The sequence below is a fragment of the Ammodytes marinus genome (assembly GCF_949987685.1).
Source record: "Ammodytes marinus genome assembly, chromosome: 8".
NCBI classification, from domain to species: domain Eukaryota; kingdom Metazoa; phylum Chordata; class Actinopteri; order Uranoscopiformes; family Ammodytidae; genus Ammodytes; species Ammodytes marinus.
The window spans coordinates 24,591,039-24,601,038 of NC_137212.1; the positions used below are offsets into that span (position 1 = coordinate 24,591,039).

General features: G+C 46.0%; 1 protein-coding gene across 2 annotated transcripts in view; it reads right to left on the reverse strand.

Annotated features, from left to right (window-relative positions):
- Positions 1–10,000, reverse strand: part of dab1a (DAB adaptor protein 1a) — a gene marked incomplete at both ends in the record, with an annotated part of 56,836 nt that overhangs the window by 32,316 nt on the left and 14,520 nt on the right. For both annotated transcript variants that reach the window (XM_080032492.1, XM_080032493.1), the window contains 2 exons: positions 5,210–5,308; positions 8,261–8,400. In XM_080032492.1, the coding sequence (XP_079888618.1) occupies positions 5,210–5,308; positions 8,261–8,400 (239 nt within the window). The remainder of the gene's footprint in view (positions 1–5,209; positions 5,309–8,260; positions 8,401–10,000) is intronic.

Consider the following 10,000-nt stretch of genomic DNA (forward strand, 5'->3'; position numbering starts at 1 on the left):
CACACACACACAGCTCATTTGCAAAGGTTATTGAATTATCTGTGGGTGGGTGGTGAGGTGACAAAGAGCGACTCTGATTCAAAGAGAGCAGACAATGAGAAGACTGCACAAATTCAATTGCTCTTCTTCGTCTTGGCGGCAAGCAGCAATGATTTACATACACGCGCAGTCAGTCGCTTCTGTCAGGTGCAGCCTTTCCTCGACAATTTCTTCATGAACAGATTTGACAAAGTGCTGAAAATGTTCCAAGTGCATCTTTTTCAGAGGCCCAGTCAGACCCATTTCAATCAACCCCAATTCCAGTTTGGAAATAAGGTAAGGTAAACACAGGAAGACTGTTTCCATGTAGGGCTGTGCCTGGTCTTTCATATGTGCTGTGTGGAGGAGCTTTCCAATCTGAACTTATGACATTTAATGTGAAATATTGCCCCACGTCATGGGCATAAATAACACTTGTGTGAAATGTTAACTAAATTCCATGGAATGATCTTGGACTTACACAGCAGCATGAGATAAGGAGCAGAATAACCTTGTTCTCCTATATGAATTGGAACGTCTCAAGCCCTCGCTGTGGTTTTCCCTCCACTCCACTCCATGCTGTGAACACTATAGCTGCTGAGCAAATTCCATTCCCTCTCCTTAGATCTCTTATCTATGAGACACACACGGCTGTGTGACTCACGGCTGTTTCTTCCGTTGCACAATTCTTGCTAAAGTTTGGACAGGGACAGTGAGACTAAATCCCAGGAGTCAGGCCATTGCTGACAGCATCAACTATCAGACTATCTAACGTTGCTTAAATAAATGCACATATGCAACATCCTCTGGGGAAAAGTGGATTGTTGGATTGTTTGCAAAAACAGGTGGGTGCACACGTCGATACCTGACTGTACTCTCTCTCTCTTTCTCCTCTCTCTCTGTCTCTCTCCTCTCCAGCATGGCTGATATGCACCACTAGTCTCTCTCTCACAGCCTCACACAGTGTCTCAGTCTCCCAGGGACCGTAGGCAGCGTGCCCTTCAGCAATGTGGGCCCACTGAACCAAGATATCCCCCCGTTACGCTGGGAGTGTGGAGGGAGGAGGAGAAGCAGCAGGATACTCTCTCTCTCTCTCTCTCTCTCTCTCTCTCTCTCTCTCTGTCTGCCCTCCCTGCTCTTCACCTCTCCCTCCCTCCATCATCGGGGGGCATCTCCAGCCAGTTGGACAGCACTGAGATTAGCTGTTATAGCATCAAGGTTTAATTAGCGCTATGCAGGAGGTAGCACTGCTGTGGCTACTCATAAGGAGAACACACAGACACCTGCACATCAGCCGACTGTGTTTATAAATCAGGTTTGATAATTAAGGCAAGGCAAGGCGAGGCAAGTTTATTTATATAGCACAATTCAGGCACAAGGCCATTCAAAGTGCTTTACAGGGGCAATCAAGAGTTTGACAGCAAATTAAAAGACATGAAACTACACGTAATGAAGTTATTCAAGGCCCTTCAAATCTCTCTGTACCAATCAGGCTTTAGCAATATGTGACTCGGGTTGTCAGCCTCCTGTTAGTCAAATCTGATCCACCAAAGCACAGAATGTTTTCTCCCAGACTTTACCTTGAATCGTTGTATGCTTATGTAATAATGGAACTCGAAGGTTATGTGAGAATGTTATGAGTTATGAGAAATACTTCACATTGAGAACAAGCCCTGTGCCTGCTGTGTATAGGAGATATGTCTACTGTTAAAATGCTTGTATCCACCACCACCCCAAAAAGAAACTTGTTCGTCTGCTTCCCTGCTTTCTTTTCACACCTGGCCTCACTCCGAATCTCACTTCCCGCCCGGCTCTACACTCATATCAAATCCCATTTAACCATCAGTTCATCTCCAACCCATTTCATTCTTCTCTCCACTCCTTCCGACCAAGCCCCAACCCTCAGCGATTTTTACCAGCATCCAATAAGGAAGTGACCACAACTGTAGTAACCGGAAGTGCCACTAGGCGGGTGGTACCAAGACTGAGACATTTTTCTTTGACTCACTTGTTAGACAGGCCGTTTTCAAAGTCTTATTAAACCTATTTACAGCCTGGTCCACAAAACCATTTTAGTCTGTATGTTTAGGTCATATCTCCATGACAACACTGGTGAATTTTTTCGGACCACGCTAATTTTGATTTTATCGGAGGTTAAAATGTATTGGCGCGAGCTCTTGAGTGACAGCTCTCTGCCCGTTGTCCCTCACTTTGCCTCGGAGGTATACGTCAGCTATCTCCCTCCCCCTCACAAAATGGCGACGCGCACAAACCAGGATTATTGGATGCCGTGTGAATAACTGAGGTCAACCCGGATGCTACATCCATATTATTTACTATCTATGCTTCCGACTCACAATAGCCTTGTTTGCATCGAGCGGTACGGTTCAGTTTGTTTGTGTTTCCACTTTCAAAAGTGGGAAAGAGTACCAAAATAAACAAACCCTTTTAGGTTACCAAGCGGGGGTGGAGCTACACACTGCAGTCTGAACTGATCTGTGCTGCTCAGTGGCAAACGAGGCTGGTCAACCCAAAGGTGCAATACATCTGATAGGACCCACAGTGAATCTTTGTCTCTGTCTTGTTTGCCTCGCTGCAGCAGCCTCTGTGTCTCGCCAACAAATAAATACTTTGCTCTGGGGTCTTTTTTTTCCACTTTGTGCTTTTTCACTCTGTCCTTTCTGCCGGCTGAACTGGACTAATCTGATCTTTCTGATTTCATCCTTTGAGGGGGACGGAAAAAAAAGAGCGCATACGTTTCTCCATGTGCATATATGTGTACGTGTGTGTGTGTGTGCGTGTGTGTGTGTGTGCGTGTGTGTGTGTGTGTGTGTGTGTGTGTGTGCGTCTTGAAAGAGAGGCTGACATAGAAACGGACGTGCTGGCCATGCCCTCAGCTAGATTAATGTGTCCCCCTCTTCTTTACCTCCGTCTCCAGCGCCACATCCCTCCATCCTGCACGACCTTCCCTCCTCCGAGAGAGGGGCCATCCATCCCATTCGCTCACCCATACATCCATCCATCCGCCCATCTGGCTGACTGATGCACAGGAGGGGAATGAGACTGTCAAGATCCCTGAACCTCAGCAGAGTCATTCTCTCTCTCTCCATCCCTCCCTCCCTTGCCATTAGAAGTGGTTGAAGGACTGATAGTAAGGACAGCATATCTCTATAGTTAATATTAATGTGCAGAGACAGAGGACAAGGTCTCCCTACAGAGAGCTTTACTTTGACATATGCTCAATGATTCGCTGCATGTCCCTCTCACTCTGTCTCAGTCTGTCTCTGTCTCTCCCTCCCATTCGCATTCCATCTGCCTCTTTAGCCTGGTTCCCACTGTGCAGTGCGGTGCGGTGCCACTCAGCACACAATTATTTGCGTTTCCACTGTCAAAACTTGAAAGGGTACCAAAACCAAGAAAGCCTAGCCCCACCTTTTTTTTGTCACCCTTTCATTGGGGTACCAAGCCGTCCCAAAAGGGTCCCAGAAGGGTGGAGCTACACTGTCCCGCTGCTACGATGTCACCATAGTTACGTAGCAGCCAGCGGCTCTGATCCATAGACTGTATATACTCTGACCGCCTCTATCTCCGTCCGGTTTAACCCCGCCTACCACGTAAGGGTGCTGTCGGCAGTGGAAACGCAAGCCAGGCCTAGGGTTACTGTGCCATGCCGAACCGTGCTTTGCCGAACCGAACTGTGCTGCTAAATTGGAATTAGGCATTTCACTACCTTGATTCCTCTCAGTCTCTCCTTCTTGTCCTTCCCCTCTTGTTTCTACCACTCTGTCCATCTCTGGTGCTTTTCTCTTCATCCCTCTATCTCTTAGTGTGGAGAGTTTTAAGGCGTAGGTGAAGGGGGGACATGAGAGGAAGAAAGATGAGGGTTGTAAAAAGGAGAAGGATGAGGGATTGGACTGGTGAGGGATGAGTTTGGCTGCAAGCAATATGGCTGCAGTGTGGGAGGCCACTGGTCACTGTGTCCTCCTGCCTGTCTAATACCCCTGCACCAGTGAATTACTGCTGGGTGCACAACACACACACACATACACATGCATGCACACACACACACACACACACACACACACCCACTGACATCCAGCTCCTGTGGAGGTGTAAATCTCGGACTTACGACGTCAGCGTCTAAAGCCAAGGTGCAGAGCAGCAGGCTTCATCTCCAGTCCAAGCCATTCATAATCTGATCACACAGCTTATACAAAAGTGAAATAAGCACTACACCAACTACCTGGTCAACAATTTGCATTCAAGTGGACAACAGTGAGTATCTTATGACTGAATCTCCATGAAGCTATTTCTAAGTTCATTTTTCTACTCTATTCACCTGCACTGTCTCACCCTTAACTGTACACAAATCTCCCAGTAATGTGTCACAAATGGCGGCGATATGGCCCATTTAGCGAGGCCGTCCTTCAAACCGGAGGGCTAAGTATCTCGGGGACTGGACAGGCCTTTTCATTTCTCGCTCAAGGATACTGTGACAGGCAACGGCCAGCTGGGGGAATCTAACCTGGACAACACCTGTCAAGAGAGGAGCCTTGAGTAAGAAATGTAAAAGAGGGAATGACGCCGCTCCGTTGGCCATGCACTCTTGCCCTTGAGCAGCGTGCGTATATACACTCACAGCTGAATTCACAGTGCCTGCTCCGTCCATGACCGGGCCTATAGTCATAAGTCTCTTTAGTCGTTGATACGTCTCTACATCAGTGGAACCAAGACATAAACTCTTTATGGCTGTTCAAGTTGGAGAGTGAGAAAAAGCATAATGGCTGCCAAACTGACTGACAGAGGGAGGGACGATATCAGTGTTTACAGTCGCTCAACCAGAACAGCGGCCATGTCAGATGTGAAGAAGCCCTAATCCTGGAGCACAATACAGAACCAGCGTTGTTGCTGTTTGCTGAGAGGCAGACAATGGGATAGCCATGTTCTCTCATCTACTCAGGCCTTGTTCTCGGGGTTTCAATTAGGGCCTCCTGATTTCCCCAGGGGCCCCCCTCCCTCGCATGGAGATGCCTCATTAACAGAGGAAACGCACACACACACTCGCACGCACAAAAACACACACACACAAAGAAATGCTGCCACACGCACACACACACACACACACACACACACACACACACACACACACACACACACACACACACACACACACTTTTGCTTGCCAGCTTACCCCTGACTTCTCATCGTAGATCTTGATCCCTCCAAAGGAAACGGTCAGAAACACCTTCAGCTTGTGTTCTCCTTTAGAGCGCGCTGCAGCGGCTACACCCTGAAGACGGCAAACAGGACGAGACAGACATGTTAGAGGGGATGCCCCTTTCATATCCAAAAGACTGTAGACCAAAATACTTAGAATAAGTCAGTTAAGAGTCACAGAAGAAGATGGAGGCCCCTTTTCTGCTTTACTGTAGCTCCAATAGTCCATATAAGGCAATGCAGCGGCACGTTGCTGATTAATATTAATAATCATCGCTGGAACATGACTTAATGAATATTAATGCACACACAATATCTGGTTGGTAAACAAAACAAGAAAAGACTACGGCACATAAAAGGAAGTCGTAAATAATGTACAGCCTTGTTCATATGACTGTTAAAAGGCCTTCCTTCTCCTGGTTCTTTCACGACTTTTGAATTGTTACAGACATTGGAAGGTTTAGGGGTGAAAAAAAAAGATATATCCCACATCCAGTATCATTCTAGCTAAATGCGAAAACCCTTAATGTCATATCATAGGCAAGTGAAAGGCATTGTGGGAAATGTAGGAAGCCAATACGGACTGAAAGTTGATCATGTAGGTAAAGGTTAAAGGTTGAATTGAAATAGTTATAATACTATAATATGATATAAAACACACAGTATTATTAGAACGATATAGTGCATCTTATATCTTATATCGCCTGCTTTCCATACGTGAGTCACAAGAAGTATTAAAAAAAAACAAGCAAAGAGATGAGAGAAGCAGAGAGGAGTGGAGCTAGGAGAGGGGGAGGAGCCGTAATGAAAGAAGAAGGTGGAGAGATCAGAAGAAAAAGAGGTGATGGATTTGCTGTCCGAATAAATGAGGAGGAGGGAGGGAAGCTGCTTGATCAATGAGCTGTCTGTCCTCTCCTCACCCCTCTCCTCGGCTGGATGGAGTCTTCACTACACAAACAAAACGCAGATGTCATTTTATCGCGTTAAATGATCTCTCGCCGAATGTGGTTGTTGCCTCCTTGGTGTTACAGGACATTAATAATGAATAAGGGCCTTGGTTTTCAAACTCTTTCACGTTGGTTTTGGAAGAAGAAGAAGAAGCACAATGCTGGGTGTTTTTTCGACTGCAGGAAAACACTGGGACGTCTTGTAGTGTAATAACCTTGTTTAGATGTGTATTTAAATGTATGTGCGTGCTACAGTAAAACATTTGGTTCAATCAGGCACTATTTATGAATGCATAAATACATCTATTAAGAGTATATACTGCCCCATCTGTCTACCTCTGCCTCTTAATCGTCCCTGTCCTTGCAAATGAGACACGCACCTCGGTCCCCTTCTCATCCATATGGCTAACCTTCTCACTTCCTCCTGCGCCCATCAACATCCTGCCTATAAATTATAACCTCCTTGGTTTTTTTGTTTTTTTTCAAATCTATCCTCTTCCTCCCTTCTCCTCTGGACATTTGCATAGAAGAAATTATACGAACTATAAGGTCGTGCACGTACACACGCGTACAGGCGCAGGGGAAGCTGTGATGTATAAAAACATGCATATTCACAAGTTAAACGGCAGAATATGCATGAAGTGCTATTTATGGACTGAAAACTTTGTTGGCTTTTGACTTTCGGTGGTTTTTGTGGGTCGTGGTACATACTGAGGTTGTAGGCAGCAGGGGTGTAAGAAAATATGGATCCATTAAAATGATGTGATACTTAATGAAATTATACTGTATTGATTCTTTAAAGCGCTGTATTGCAATTTTCTGAATAGTTTACATGGTGACAGTGGGGTTTTTGACCGTTGTTTTGTGTTGTATTCATCTGACGGCTGGTTGGCAGCAGGCTTTCAGCCATTTGATTAAGTAAGTCTGTAAGTTGGATTGGATCCATGCAAATTTAATTTCTTAATGGTTATCTTATCCTCCCTGTGCGCATTACGGCATTTTGAGTTTTTTACTGATTGAGGCAGATGTTCATTTCTCTGTTCAGATTGCACAAAAAGTAGTACTATGAGGTAGGATGTGATAACTGTGAAATACAAATGCAGGTCCAACTGTTCTGAGTCTGAATGCATAGAAACACTAGCCTGGCATTCCCAGACCTGCCACCAGGCGCTGGCAAATTAAATTTGCTGCGCGTGTTGGTCTGGACACGCTCCGTTGAAGCTTTATCAAGAAAGCCAGAAATCTGGCTGGTGGTTTCAATTGGTTCTATCCAATATGGGCGCGCCAGAGCCCTTTATATGGTGCTCTGGGGAGGACGTAACCGGATGACGACAGTGACGTGCATGCGACGTCGAAGCCGTGATAGTAAACATCAAATATGGCTGCGGATATGTTGTGTGAGTTTGAGACTGCTTTGGACTCGACCCTTAACGATTTGGAAGACGGCACTCAAATCTTTCATTAGCAAGTAAGTGGAAGTTCTATTTTGCCGACCGACAACGGCAAAAGTTTAATTTAACAGTTTAACAGCTGTTCGCTAAACGAAAGGGGCTTACGTCGCCTTGTGCATCGCTCTGATTGGTTGTAGTGCTATCCAACTGCGTGCAGTGGCATTTGAAATGCACGAGTAGGAGCCGCCCCTTGAGAGTTGGAAATTACTATTGATCGTGGCCAGACCCTCTATCGTTCAAGATATCAGGGTCTGGATTTCCAGGCTATAGAAACACACTATTTGTTTTAAATAGACTATTTTGGAAAGAAAAGTGCAATATATCACCTTGCTTAGTATCCCAATATATCGCAATATATCGTAGCGTGACGCCTGTATCGCGATATGTATCCTACTGCCAAGATTTTTGCCATGTCCCGTCACATAATTCATTATTGGCCGTTAGAATCATCCCAGGTCAGTCGTTTCTCACAACAAACGCGCAATGTGGAGCAAGCTTTAAGTTAAATGAAAAGAGCAAGTGAATAATTAATCATTCAAACAGAGAGAGAGAAAGAGAGAGAGAGAGAGAGAGAGAGAGAGAGAGAGAGAGAGAGAGAGAGAGAGAGCGAGAGAGACTTGTCCTCACCTTGAGCTTCATCATGGAGTCCTGGCAGAGTTTGTCTCCCCGGGCGGCAGTGACCTCGTCCAGGCCGATGAGCTTGGCCTTGTAGCGGACGCCATCGCCCTTAAAACGCCTGATGAGAGCCGCCTCGCTGCGATCCTGCCCTGCTGAGAGACACACACACACACACACACACACACACACACACACACAAAGACTTTAGTATACGGTGCACCTCACAGTCAAGGACCTCCATCTACTTCAGACCAGTGCTATTACCTGGGGATCATCAATCACTGTGACCACAAAAGTCTTCAGCAGTGATCTCATAAAAAAAAACTACATCAACAACAACAACAACAACCACCACCGCAGTCCAGGTCAGAGCCACTGATGTTAGAGACATCATCAGAGCGGGTCAACTGTGGTATATACTGCAATATGAATGGCACCGGTCAATATTCTCAGACGTGTATGTTCCATCAATGAGTAACGAGTAAGCCATAGAGTTTGACCGCTCTCTCTCTCTCTCTCTCCGCAGCCATTTCCCCCGCACTGCAAAATAATGGCGTGACATTTGGCTCTTATCTCCACCCAGTCCTCCCCTCTCCTCTCTTCACCCTCTATTGTGTGCCAGATTGTCTTGCATTGTGCGCCCCGGATTAGTGAGTGTCGGGCCAACGGCGCCCGCGTGTTGACCTTGCTCTTGTCCAGGAAGTCTATCCGTTATCTCCTGAAGTGACTACACACACACACACACACCCCGCTCGTCTTCGCACACACATTACCCAACAGAGAGAGGGAGCGAGAGAGGTAGGGAGGGAGAGAGAGAGAGAGAGAAAGAGTAATTCTGTTTCTCTATCTCTGACCTGCAGTGCGCAAACATTTCATAGCCAAATATTGCACGGAGGGGAAACACTCCTGCATCTGTGTGTGTGTGTGTGTATCTATGCATTGTGTTTTCCGAGTGTGTGTGTATATGTGAGTGAAAAAAGACTGCGGGAGCGATAGCGAGAGGGGTGTGGGAAAGCATAACGATAATGCAGCATATTCAGATAATATATTGAGGCATTAGTTCTGTGCTCTATAACAGCGTGACTCTTTGGAAGGTCACAGTGGGAGTGATGGAGAGGTCCCACTCCTCCTCCGCTCGTTCTTTCACACTCCCTCCATTCACACACACACACACACACACACACACACACACACACACACACACACACACACACACACACACACACACACACACACACACACACACACACACACACACACACACACACACACACACACAGTCCCTATACAGCAATGCAGTACAGTAGGAATGAGCCCTGTTAATGTTACACGGCGGCTCTATTGAATCATCTTTGTCCCACATTTATCTCCATAGCGTTTAGCATTTATGACTGCTGTCCCCCACGTGATCACACACAAGCATTGCCATTTTTAAAAGGCTTAATATACACATCACGTGAATTTAATCTTATTAAACGGGACTCAAGAGGTAGGACAATATTTAAGGACATTTCTCGTGATGGGTTAGGCCTCAAGTTAGTCGCTCTGCACCATGGAAGCCTAAAATGGAAAGTTTGGAAAGTGCAAATCCGCTTAGACCATATTCAAGGTAATTCATTGGTCTGGAAAGCCTCCTCCCAAGTGAATGGAAAAAATGGGAACACCATCTCTAAGAGAAAAAAAAACTTCACTCATTGATAAAAAATATACCTACACACACACACACACACAGACGGTGTGGATGAGCTC